The 14109-nt window shown below is 44.1% G+C and overlaps 1 protein-coding gene across 1 annotated transcript in view; it reads right to left on the reverse strand.

The window, feature by feature from the left end:
- LOC124606264 overlaps positions 1 to 14109 on the reverse strand; it is a 402667-nt gene that overhangs the window by 262161 nt on the left and 126397 nt on the right. The window contains exon 4 of the mRNA XM_047138242.1: positions 10829 to 11017. Coding sequence (XP_046994198.1) covers positions 10829 to 11017 — 189 coding nt within the window. The remainder of the gene's footprint in view (positions 1 to 10828; positions 11018 to 14109) is intronic.

A 14109-nucleotide genomic window follows, 5' to 3' on the forward strand; every position in this document is an offset into this window, starting at 1 on the left:
CCCTCAGAGTGGTGGTGCGTCACGTCGTCCATAAACAGCCGTTTTCAATGTATTCCAGACAAGTTCGAAAGGGTTCATGTCTGGAGAACATGCTGGCCACTCTAGTTGAGCGATATCGTTATGTCGGACTGTGTGGCCCAGCGGTTCTAGGCGCTTCCGTCTGGAACCGCGCGACCACTACGGTCGCAGGTTCGAATCCTGCCTCGGGCATGGATGTGTGTGATGTCCTTAGGTTAGTTAGGTGTAAGTAGTTCGAAGTTGTAGGGGACTGATGACCTCAGACGTTAAGTCCCATAGTGCTCAGAGCCATTTGAACCATTTGATGTCGTTATCCTCAAGGAAGTCATTCACAAGATTTGCACGCTGGGGGCGCGAATTGTCGTCCATGAAGACGAATGCCTCGCCAATATGCTGTCGATATGGTTGCACTATCGGTCGGAGGATGGCATTCACGTATCGTAAGTGATGCCAATCCTCAGCGGTCTATTCAGCATGTTGTTGGGCTCATCTGTACCGCGCTGTATGGTGTCGTGGTTGCAAAGATGGACCTCGCCATGTACGTCGGGAGCGAAGTTGCGCATCATGCAGTCTATTGCGCACAGTTTGAGTTGTAACATGGCGTCGTGTGGCTGCACGAAAAGCATTATTCAACATGGTGCCGTTGCTGTCAGATTTCCTCCGAGCCATAATCCGTAGGTAGCGGTCATCCACTGCAGTAGCAGCCTTTGGGCCGCCTGAGCGAGACACGTCATCGACAGTTCCTGTCTCTCTGTATCTCCTCCATTTTCGAACAACATCGCTTTCGTTCACTCCGAGACGCCTGGACACCTCCCTTATTGACAGCCCTTCCTGTCACAAAGTAATATTGCGGACGCGATCGAACCGCGGTATTGGCCATCTAGGTATGGCTGAACTACAGACAACACGAGCCGTGTACCTTCTTCCTGGTGGAATGACTAGAACTGATCGGCTGACGGACCCCTCCGTCTCATAAGCGCTGCTCACGCATGGTTGGGCGAATTTAGTGACATCTCTGAACAGTCAAATGGACTGTGTCTGTGATAGAGTATCCACAGTCAGCGTTTATCTTCAGGAGTTCTGCGAACCGGGGTGATGCTTAACATGTTTTGATGTGTGTATTAAGAAATAGAGGGCTATTCGGAATGTGAAGTCCGATGGTTCGTGAAATGGGAACGCCAGTGAAAGAATAGATGTGTTGGGCAATATCTGTAGTATGTCTGTCGATCGCATCACCTCGCTATTTTCAGTTTTGAGCACACAGTGAGCACGTAGAACACCTACAACAATACTGTCTCCACCAAGTATGGGTGCCCGCTGCGAGGTTTCGCTTGATTTCACGCAACCCCACATAACATAATTGTCATGCATTTCCTTTTTCATGACATTTCTGAGCCGCACACTGTAGGCGCAATTAGGAGGAGGAGGAGGAGAATAGTGTTTAACGTTCTGTCGACAACGAGGTCATTAAAGACGGAGCACAAGCACCCATTAGGGAAGCATGGAGGGAGTAAATCGGCCGTGCCCTTTCAAAGGAACCACCCCGGCATTTGCCAGAAGCGATTTAGGGAAATCACGAAAAACCTAAATCAGGGTGGCCGAATGCGGCTTTGAACCGTCGTCCTCCCAAATGCGAGTCTAGAGTGCTAACTACTGGGGCACTCACTCGGTCGCAATGACGACGCCTCTGCAGCGTTTCCGATGGGAAGTGTTTCATCACCCACCATACATCTCGCACTGAGCTCCCTTTGATGTTCATCTCTGCTCACATGACCCGCTGGTTATGTGACAACATTTTGGCTCACGCAGCGAACAGCAGACCAGCGTAGATAAGCGGCGGAAAGCACAGGCTGCTGACTTCTACGGCGATGGTATTGGAAAGTTGGTACAACGCTACGGCAAATGTCGAAGTCGGAGTGCCGACTATGGAGATAAGTAGCTGGAAGGTGTGGCAAACTGTTGCAAATAAAAAATATTTGTTGTTCACCGTGATTTCCATTTCGCTACCTTACTTTCGGAACAGCCTTCGTGAATACTTGTTAACACGTGGACCATTCATTCCTACGATAGCCGTCTGTGTGTCGACAGTATATGAAACTCTCACCATGGCTACCAGTTATTCGTACACGCAACCTACAGTATTTCTTCTCAAATAATCACGAACTTCATCGGATTTCGTTACGTGCATGAGACACCCGCGTAGTGTATGGGTGTGGAATACACAATTAACTTTAAATATTCCCATAGACAGAAATTTAAGGGATTACGGTTAGGTGAAAGAAGAGGTCACCGTATCGGACCTCCTCGATCAATACATTCCTCATTAAACGTTTAACTTAGGTACAGTCGTACAAGGAGCAGAAAACAGGTGCCATCCCACAGTGTATGAACCACAACTGTTGTCTATCTGCAAGAGGAACAGTCTCAAATAATGTGACCGATTTATCCCACAGAAATTGATGGCAAACAGCACAAGTTAATTTGATGGGGAAAGTGTGTGGCTGAGTCTATCACCCACAGTTCCGGAGCTCGTGCTGGTACTGAAACAAACCTGGTGCCTTCCCTCCTTGACCGTTCAAGGATTTGAATCTGCTTTGGCGTATAAGAGGGGGTTCGTGGGAGGCATTATCCTGCAACGCAATGGTACCGTCCACCAACATTCTTGCGCATTTGGACTTGACAGCGCACTTCAATTTTTGGGAAGCGTCCAAGTAGTGCTGTGCGTTAATGGAAGCGTGCCATCAAGTCCAAGCACCCAAGAATGTCGATGGTTGACCTTTATTCTGTTGTAGGATAATGCTTGTTCACATGTTGCCAAGGCTGTTTCGACTGCAGGGGTTTCGCTATGAAGCCCTTACACATCCTCCATACAGTCCCGATCAGGCCACATGCGATTTCCAAATTTTTGCTGCCCTCAAGAAAGACATTCGTGGCCGTCGATTTGCTTCGGACGAAGAGCTACACGCCTGGGTACAATCATGGTTCTGTAACCAACAATAAATACTTTCCCACGATGAAGGCACTGACAGACTTGTCTCGCAGTGTGGTAAATATGTCCACAGTTACGGCGAATACTTCTGAAACGGTTTACTTACTTTTTTCATCTGTCTCGTTTTCATTTGACTGCCCTTTTTAGTTTTTGTGACAGTTCATTGCCCCTCTCTGTATCAATCCATCCTCGTTCGTAAATAAAGGAGTAAACGTCAGATCTTCAACACTCCATTTTAGAATCCATTAGCAGTACTCCAATCTCACTTGGCGACCTTGCAGCCTAGAGGTTGCAGACACAGTAAGCGATATTGATAAAACAAAAGCTTCGCAGAATTGGCTTCACGAGACCCGCGGTTACGGTCTCAGCAGCTCCAACTCTTCGCACACTTTTCTCAGGTCCATCCACAGTACTCATCACACCACTTACACTTCCACGTCCGGTGTGCGAACTGTGCGAGGCCTACGGCGACCGTTTGTCAATGTTCGTCAGTTTTGTCAAGGCACTTAAAGGCACTGTACCATTCGCATTTTTTAAGATAAATAGGCTTACGTGTTGATGCAGTCGTTCGGTGTACATGACAGGTGCCTGGTCATCAGCGCCTTTTGCTAAACAGTAGCAGAATACCATTTCCCTCGTGGAATAATAGTATTCTATTTCACTGTTTACATTACTCACAGTCCATGGAATTCACGAATCCTGTTCTGATGAAACAAAATCTCAAAACTATATGCACGAAGTGGCTGACGAAGAAGACAGTAATACGAGGACTGAATGAAAAGTAATGCCTCCGCCTTCGTTAAACGGGTCTGGATGGGAATATTTTAATAAATCAAAAGCAGAAATAATCCTTAGAATGTGATCTTTAGTTACCAATATTCACTTTTCACATAATCACCAGCCAACTGGATACATTTCTGTCAACGATAGCCGGCCGGTGTAGCCGTACGGTTCTAGGCGCTTCAGTCTGGAACCGCGTGACCGCTACGGTCGCAGGTTCGAATCCTGCCTCGGGCATGGATGTGTGTGATGTCCTTAGGTTAGTTAGGTTTAAGTAGTTCTAAGTTCTAGTGGACTGATGTCCGTCTGGAGCCGAGCGACCGCTACGGTCGCAGGTTCGAGTCCTGCCTCGGGCATGGATGTGTGTGATGTCCTTAGGCTAGATAGGTTTAAGTAGTTCTACGTTCTAGGGGACTGATGACCACAGATGTTAAGTCTCATAGTACTCAGAGCCATTTGAACCATTTTTTGTCAACGATAAACAAGTTTTCTGAAGCAATCACGGAAGAAATCGACACTGTTTCCGTAACCACAGTCTCACAGTTGTCTCTACGTCTTCATCAGGAGCATAATGATGTCCCTGCAGACCGTTTTTCACTATCGGGAACAGACGGAAGTCAGACGGTGCTGAATCTGAACTGTGTGGAGGATGCCGTACGGTGGTGAGACTTAGTTTATGAAGTACAAAAAGTGGCACGTGATGTGTGTGGTTTGGCATTGTCATGCTGCAGGAAAACATTTCCCTTTTCCTTTCGGACCCTTGTTAGCCGTCGTTTCAGAGTTCGTAGCGTTGTGATGTAACGCTCTGAATTAATTGTTGTTCCACGATCAAGGAAATCAACATGGATAACACCATCTGCGTTCCAGAACACGGTGGCCATGATTTTTCCAGTTGAGGACTGCGTCTCGAATTTATTTTTATGGGGTGAGTCTTTGTGTCGATATTCTATAGACTGAGGTCTCCGGGTTGTAATGGCGTACCCACGTTTCGTCTCCTGTTACAATTGAAGGCGTCACCTTCATTCTCGTAACGCGAGAGGAGTCCCTAGCAAATTTCAAATTTCTGTACTTTAATTTCAGGAGTCAGCATCCGGGGTACCCATCGTGAACAGATCTTCCGATAGCTAAGCAAAGCAATAATGTGACCCACACTTTCTTGTGAAATACCGATTGTGCTTGCAATTTCTCTCTGAGTGATACGACGATCGTCCTGAATCAATCTGTCAACACTTTTCTTGTGAAACTCGGTGGCTGCTGTCACAGGACGTCCAACTCTATGTTACAACATTCATTCTGGAAGGGCCAGAGTACGTCTCGCAAGCGGCTTAATAGAATATTCCTCTGAAAATGGATTATACAAAGTTAAGTAAGTCTTCGTATCTTCATTGAAATAAAGGAAACTAACATTTTACATGTTATAAATCCACTCCATCTCCTCCCGGAACAAACCAAAGAACCCAGCGTTGTGCCGGCGAATGTATTTTCGTACGCCACAGTAAACTGTCTTGCTCCAAGCGCCGTTATCATTGCACAGGTGATGCGATATGTTTCAATCATCACCGCCTCTTCACACTTTTAACAAGTTACGCCACTTTTTGCTTCCATCTAATGTTACAATCCAGGCAAATGTTTTCACAAAATACTTCCAAGAATTAAATTTGTATTCGATGTTAGAAAATTTCTCTTTTTATCAAAAAACTTTTCTTGACATTGTCAATCGCAATTATGTATCCTCTTTATTGATGCCAACAGTAGTTTGTTTTCTGTCCAAGTAACATAACTCACCTTCTGCTTTTATTCTTTTTTTTGCGAATCTTATCGCTTTGGAATCACTCGATTTGACTGCAATCCCTTACCCTTGTTTTACTTTTGCGGATCATTATCCCTTCCACTTAACTGAGTTTACAAGTCCACGCTTATACCATCAGGAAAAATTAAATGTTTTATTTCTCGACAGCAGGAAAAGGAAGAGAAGGAAAAATGGTAGCTGAATATGACTGGGTGAAAGAATGAGGGAGGAAGTCGTCTGGTATAATTTTGCTAAGAGCGTAATTTAACCACCACAAACATTTGATTTAAGAATCATAGAAGAAGGTTGATTACCTGGAAGAAACCTGGAGACATTGGAAGGCTTCAGATTAATTAAATAATCGTAGGACAGAGGTTTAGGAACCAGATTTTAAATTGTAAGACATTTCCAAGGGCAGATGTGGACGCTGACCACAATTTATTGGTTATGAACTGTAGATGAAAACTGAAGAAACTGCAAAAAGATAGGAATTAAGGCGATGGGACCTGGATAAGTTGAAAGAATCAGAAGTTTTAGAGAGTTTCAGAGGGAGCATTTGAGAACGATTGACAAGAACGGGGAAAAGGAATACAATAGAAGAAGAATGGGTAGCTTTGAGAGATGAACTAGCGAAGGCACCAGAGGATCAAATATGTACAAAGACAAGGCTTAGTAGAAATCCTTGGATAACACAAGAGATACTGAATTTAGGTGATGAAAGGAGAAAATTTAAAAATGCAGCAGATTAAGTTGATGAAAGGACGATAAATTTTTTAAAAATGAGATTGACGGGAAGTGCAAAATTGCTAATCAGAGGACAAATGTAAGGATTCAGAAGCATGCTTCACTAGGGGAAAGATAGATACCACCTACAGGAAAATGAAAGAAGCTTTGGGGAAAAGAGAAAAAGCTACATGAATATCAAGCGCTCAGATGGAAAATCAGTCCTAAGCAAAGAAGGGAAAGTTGAAAGGTAGAAGGAGTATATAGAGGGTCTCTACAAGGGAGAGGAAAGCAATGTTACGAAAAGGCAAGTGATCATGGCGAAAATGAGACCGGAGGTATGATACAGCGAGAAGAATTCGACAGAGCTCTGAAAGATCTAAGTTGAAATAAGGTCCCAGAAGTATATGATACTCCGTCAGAACTACTGATAGTCTTGGGAGAGCCAGACACGACAAAACTCTTCCATCTGGTACGCAAGATATATGAGGCAGACGAAATACCCTCAGACTTCAAGAAGTCAATTCCAAAGAAAGAAGTGTTAAGAGAAGTGAAATTACCGAACTATCACGAATTGTTTACATAAAAATGGAAGAACTCGGGGAAGATCAGTTAACATTCCGACGAAATGTAGGAAAACGCAAGGCGGTACTGCCCTTACGACTTATCTTAGTTAAGGGAAGACAAAACATCATTTATAGCGTTTGCAGACTTAGAGAAAGCTTTGAAATCTTGAAGGTAGAGGGCGTATAATACAGGGAGAGCAAGGATATTTATAACAAGTACAGAAATCGGACGACAGTTATAAGAGTCGAGGGGCATGAAAAGGAAGTAGCAGTTGAGGGAGGAGTGAGGCAGGGTTGTGGCCTATCTCCGGTGTTATTCAATATGTACATTGGACAATCAGTAAAGGAAACCAAAGACAAACTTGGAGAGGGAATTAAAGTTCAGGGAGAAGAAATAAAAGCAATGAGGTTTGCTGATGACCGCGTCATTCTGTCAGAGATAGCAAAGGATTTGGAAGAGCAGTTGCACAGAATGGACAGATATAAGTTGAATATCAACAAAAGCAAAACAAGGATAACGGAATTGAGTCGAATTAAATCAGGTGACTTTAAGGGATTAGATTAGAAAACGAGATTCTTAAAGTAGTAAATAAGGTTTACTATTTGGGCAGCAAAATAACTGATGATAGCCGAAGTAGAGAGGATATAAAATGTAGACTGGCAATGGTAAGGAAAGCTTTCTAAAGAAGAGAAATTTGTTAACACCGAATACATATTTAAGTGATAGGAAGTCCTCTCTGAAGGTATTTGTCCGGAGTGTAGCTAGGTACGGAAGAGAAACATGGATGATAAACTGTTTAGACAAGAGTAGACTAGAAGCTTTCGAAATGTGGTGCTACAGAAGAATGTTGGAGATTAGATGGTACGATCACGCAACTAATGAGGATGTCGTTGAGGCCCCTAATTGTTAGAGGGCCCGCAGAACCGACGTGCAAGATGGGTTGCTGACCCCCTTTCAGGCGCGCGGAGAGAAACATCGCCAGCGTACAGAAAAAACAACAGACTTTCCAAATAAACACGGAACTACTTCGCCAGACAACATGTTACAGTGTTCCGCCAATCGTAACTAATATGACTGATGTAGCATTCCGTCGACCTGGCTTTATAAGCAAGCCTAGACCGTCAGACCGGCAGTGTTTACCAACCGCTAGGAACAGCTCCAGCTAGAGCTTACGCCGGCCCTAGCATTGTATTCACTCGCCGTAGCATTGTAGTAGCACGCTGTATTTTGAGTTTTGTAGAGTAGATTTTGGTCAGTATTTCTTCCATTGTCTTGTGTCCTTATCTGGTTTGCCACCACAAGAGTTGCGTTTTTTTTTCCTATTTGTTCTTGCGTTTGAAACTTAGTCTATGCCAAGAAGGCGTTTTACTTTAACTATAACAAAGTGTGGTCAAATAGACTGTTAGTTCTTTCCTGTCGAAGGTATGACACTACAGATATTGGCAACGAGGACCTTCTTCAGCCCTTGGTGGAAACTCTACAGCAGATTCAGGCAACGCTCACGTGTTCAGGAATTCGCTCTCACTCGCCATTGTTGCCAGAGGTAGTTCATAGAATTCATTCCCTCGCAGGTAAATTGAACTCGTTTCACCTGGCTCTACCGACGTTTCTGGCTTTCGAGAGGTGTGTCCAACCATGGTCAAATTATGTAGAATGGTTGGAACAAAATTTACTGGCATATGGGATCCACGATGAAAATCTAAGTCGGGCTTTCTTTTTAGCAACAATCGGTCCACAGGCGTATCGTTCAGTTAAGCAATTGAACCCTGAGCAGTTTCCTCGATATCTCTCATTTACTCACATTAAGGGCTGCCTTTTTGAGTACTTTTATGCACAAATACACATCACCCCCCACCTGTCAGACCTTCTTTTCTTGTGGAAATTTAACGGAAATGGATCACGACGCTCCAGGAGTTGTGGGTTTTTTTCTGTTTGTTCTCGTGTTTAACACTTAGTGTATGCCAAGAAGGCGTTTTTCTTTAATTATAATGAAGTGTGTTCAAATTGACTGTTAGTTCTTCCTCGCCGACCCCAGGACGCAACAGAGGAAGTGCTAAACAGAACTGACGAGACAAATTTGTGGCACAATTTGACCAAAAGAACAGATAGGTTAATAGAAAATATTTTTAGATATCAAGGGAACACCAATATAGTACTGGAGGCAAGTGTAGTCGGTAAAAATCGTAGAGAGAGACCAAGAGATAGAGCAAGCAGATTCAGAAAGATGCAAGTTGCAGTTATTATTCGGAGGTGAAAAGGCACGCACAGGATAGAGTAGCACGAAGTGAAGCCCTGACCAGGTTGGAAACCTTTTCACGTGAATCACCTGTAGAAATGACAGCTGCGCCAAGTTACTCCCGTTTTATATCTTGTGTACGCGCTATTACCGCCCTCTGTATTGTCCATATCGCTATGCTATGACTTTTGTCATCCCAGTGTAACATAAAAACATCTAAATACGACGAACCCGTGAGGCAATACTGACCCTACGACTTATCTTAGAAAATAGATTAAGGAAAGGGAAACCTACGTCTTTAGCATTTGTAGACTTAGAGAAAGATTTTGACAATGTTGACTGGAATACTCTCTTTCAAATTCTGAAGGTGGCAGGGGTCAAGTACAGGGAGCGAAAAGATATTTACAATTTGTACAGAAACCAGATGGCAATTATAAGAGTCGAGGGGCATGAAAGGGAAGCAGTGATTGGGAAGGGAGTTAGACAGGGTTGTAGACTATCCCAGATGTTATTCAATCTGTATATTGGGCAAGCAGTAAAGGTAACAAAAGAAAAATTTGGAGTAGGAATTAAAATCCATGGAGAAGAAATAAAAACTTTGAGGTTTGCCGATGACATTGTAATTCTGTCAGAGACAGCAAAGGACCTGGAAGAGCAGCTGAACGGAATAGACAGTGTCTTGAAAGGAGGATATAAGATGAACTATCAACAAAATAAAACGAGCATAATGGAATGTTGCCGAATTAAGTCGGGTGATGCTGCGGGAATTAGATTAGGAAATGATACGCTTAACGTAGTAAATGAGTTTTGCTATTTGGGGAGCAAAATAACTGATGATGGTCGGTGTAGAGAGGATATAAAATGTAGACTGGCAATGGCAAGGAAAGCATTTCTGAAGAAGAGAAATTTGTTAACATCGAGTATAGATTTAAGTGTTGGGAAGTCGTTTCTGAAAGCATTTGTATGGAGTGTACCCATATATGGAAGTGAAACATGGACGATAAATAGTTTAGACAAGAAGCGAACAGAGGCTTTCGAAATATGGTGCTACAGAAGAATGCTGAAGATTAGATGGGTAGGTCACATAACTAATGAGGAGATATTGAACAGAATTGGAGAGAAGGGAAATTTGTGGCACAACTTGACTAGAAGAAGGGATCGGTCGGTAGGGCATATTCTGAGGCATCAAGGGATCACCAGTTTAGTATTGGAGAGCAGCGTGGAGGGTAAAAATCGTAGAGGGAGACCAAGAGATGAATACACTAAGCAGATTCAGAAGGATGTAGGTTGCAGTAGGTACTGGGAGATGAAGAAGCTTCCACAGGATAGAGTAGCATGGAGAGTTGCATCAAACCAGTGTCAGGACTGAAGACCACAATAACAACAACAACGACGACGACGATGACGAAATCGTTATGGCGTCTGTCGCATCGAGTGAGACGTCTTTCTGACGTCATTTAACAGTAAGGCGGGCGTGTCGTCGTTTGCTTCTCCCTCAGACGAACAAGTACAGTATCCATCTTGACAGAGTGCTACGTCAACGCCACTTGCGGAAACAGGTTGAATTACATTTGAAAATAAGGGAGAAGAATGTTTCTACAAACACCGTGGGTAGCGTAGATGTAGAAAGAAAGTTTTGTGCATATATTTCGGAGCGAGCCTCGTGCCTTCAGTCATATGGTAAGATGTATTCGTGTGAAACGGGCTAAATGCTGTGGGAACTCACGACGTTGAGCAGCGTCTTGTTCTTGATGAGGCGGTCCTGCACGTCCTGCGGCCGCAGCGCCAGCTGCCTCTGGTGGGAGGCCTGGACGGGCGCCGGCCCCCGCGTCACCGCCGCGCCGTCCGCTAGAGACAGCTCGTCCAGCTTTTGCAGCGCGCCCTTGTACGTCTCCACCATCCGCTGGAACTCCACCTGCCGACACACCGTCCACATTTTCGCTGTAAACAAGTATTCTAGTACAACGTGTAAGGTTTCTAGTTTATCTCTGGTATTCGAGGAAAGTGGAGGGGATCTTAATATTTTCAGTAGCTCGCATCAGTGAAATGAAATGAAATACGGGAATGGCTTTATTGACCAGGAGACCCCATTCGGGATGTTGGCCACTTGTTGCAAGTCTTTTTATACAGGGTGTTACAAAAAGGTACGGCCAAACTTTCAGGAAACATTCCTCACACACAAAGAAAGAAAATATGTTATGTGGACATGGGTCCGGAAACGCTTACTTTCCATGTTAGAGCTCATTTTATTACTTCTCTTCAAGTCACATTAATCGTGGGATGGAAACACACAGCAACAGAACGTACCAGCGTGACTTCAAACACTTTGTTACAGGAAATGTTCAAAATGTCCTCCGTTAGCGAGGATACATGCATCCACCCTGCGTCGCATGGAATCCCTGATGCGCTGATGCAGCCCTGGAGAATGGCGTATTGTATCACAGCCGTCCACAATACGAGCACGAAGAGTCTCTACATTTGGTACCGGGGTTGCGTAGACAAGAGCTTTCAAATGCCCCCATAAATGAAAGTCAAGAGGGTTAAGAGGTCAGGAGAGCGTGGAGGCCATGGAATTGGTCCGCCTCTACCAATCCATCGGTCACCGACTCTGTTGTTGAGAAGCGTACGAACATTTCGACTGAAATGTGCAGGAGCTCCATCGTGGATGAACCACATGTTGTGTCGTACTTGTAAAGACACATGTTCTAGCAGCACAGGTAGAGTATCTCGTATGAAATCATGATAACGTGCTCCATTGAGCGTCGGTGGAAGAACATACTGACGAAACTAAAATGAGCTCTAACATGGAAATTAAGCGTTTCCGGACACGTGTCCACATAACATATTTTCTTTATTTGTGTGTGAGGAATGTTTCCTGAAAGTTTGGCTGTACCTTTTTGTAACACCCTGTATAACATCACTTCGACGACTTCACGATAAAATGATAAGGATAAAATGATGATAAGGATAACCGGGAGTACTATTGGGTGGGGTGGTACCTTTAAACTGGTTGGTTGTCGTTTCTGCTTTTCTTGACCGTGCGCCCTATCCTACACCACGTACCTGATAATCCCGCGGGGGTCGTATTGTCCTTCTCCACACTGCTGTTGGCTTGCCTGAAATTATCTATCGAAATATGCAAGCGGGTTTAGGGGAGCCACTCAATGTTAAAACACAACACTGTCCTATGTCTGGTATGAACATCCTTATTATGAGACGATATGGAAACCACAGGTTGTACTGTTTACACTCTAAATCGTAAATGTTTCTCCCAATTAACAATCTTGATGATTAACAGTCCAAAAGATCATTCGGACGAGCGTACGCGTAACCGGCACGACGCGGGTGATTGTTGATGATGCGGAAGCCGAATGATCGAACGGAAGTTCTTACGCTCGTCACACATACTGATATCTGGTAATAGTCCTCCTTGTCACTAGTAATGATATAACACTGTTCGTAAAGTTAATTTTTCAGTTCTCAGTTGTCACTTGTACGAGCGTGCGCGTAACCGTCGCGGCGCGGCTGATTGTAGATAATGCGGAAACGCGATGATCGAACGCACGTCCTCAACGCTCGCTACAAGACACTGGCAGTTGACTGCACTCTTTTATGGCAACTAATTTTTGCTGATTCACATCGTTTCATTCTGGGAGACCGAACACGGCGCGGATGATTGATACTGTGCGACACGCAACGGGAGGATACATAAATACGTTATCGGAGGCACTGCTCATTTTTAATCACATCTTGACGCACTTTCCTCTGAATTACTTGCATATTTAATCACTGTACTGCAGTACCACTTGTAGCAACACTTCAACCTGAATACTAACCATGCTTCTTACATGCAGAGCTACACACTACACAACATAACAGTTTCGTGTCCCGTGCTCGACTCTCTAGGCGCTGCTGCCCACAAAGATACTCCACAACTAAACCAGCGATATGACAGTACACATACAACTCACAACAGCTGAGAAAATCCAGCTCGGTTCACAATCCAACCAAGGGCCCTATGATCCAGATACAGGATTGCTAACTAAAGGGCGGTTTACGTTAATCAGTAGTTTTGTTACGATGAGTGATGGTCGTGACGGTACTGAAATAAAATGTGGGTTTCCTAAAGTTATTTAATAGCGTTAAACTGAAGAAGAAACAAAATAAATAATCTCTAGTTCGATGCAGCGCAAATTTTGTAACATTTGTAATAATGGCACCTTCCCTCACGTGTCTGCCTGTTACCTGTGGCTGTGTTCACATATCGTAACGAAATGTAGCCTCACTAAAAGCCTCCCACGTCCTACACGTAAAGACACGATGCCTCTGTGCTCGTCATACGGCCTCTAAGGACGTCAGTGTTGTGAGTCATCAAGCATCTCAGAAGCTATAACATACGCTTTATGCTCAGCAGCAAAAATGTGGCAGGTTTGTGAGTGGTGATATACTACTGGCCATTAAAATTGCTACACCAAGAAGAAATGCAGATGATAAACGGGTATTCATTGGACAAATACAGGGTTATTACAAATGACTGAAGCGATTTCACAGCTCTACAATAACTTTATTATTTGAGATATTTTCACAATGCTTTGCACACACATACAAAAACTCAAAAAGTTTTTTTAGGCATTCACAAATGTTCGATATGTGCCCCTTTAGTGATTCGGCAGACATCAAGCCGATAATCAAGTTCCTCCCACATTCGGCGCAGCATGTCCCCATCAATGAGTTCGAAAGCATCGTTGATGCGAGCTCGCAGTTCTGGCACGTTTCTTGGTAGAGGTAGTTTAAACACTGAATCTTTAACATAACCCCACAGAAAGAAATCGCATGGGGTTAAGTCGGGAGAGCTTGGAGGCCATGACATGAATTGTTGATCATGATCTCCACCACGACCGGTCCATCGGTTTTCCAATCTCCTGATTAAGAAATGCTTCTGCTTTAGCCTTTTCCGTAAGATTTTCCAAATCGTCGGCTGTGGTACGTTTAGCTCCCTGCTTGCTT

This window comes from Schistocerca americana, chromosome 3, assembly GCF_021461395.2.
Source record: "Schistocerca americana isolate TAMUIC-IGC-003095 chromosome 3, iqSchAmer2.1, whole genome shotgun sequence".
Taxonomy (NCBI): domain Eukaryota; kingdom Metazoa; phylum Arthropoda; class Insecta; order Orthoptera; family Acrididae; genus Schistocerca; species Schistocerca americana.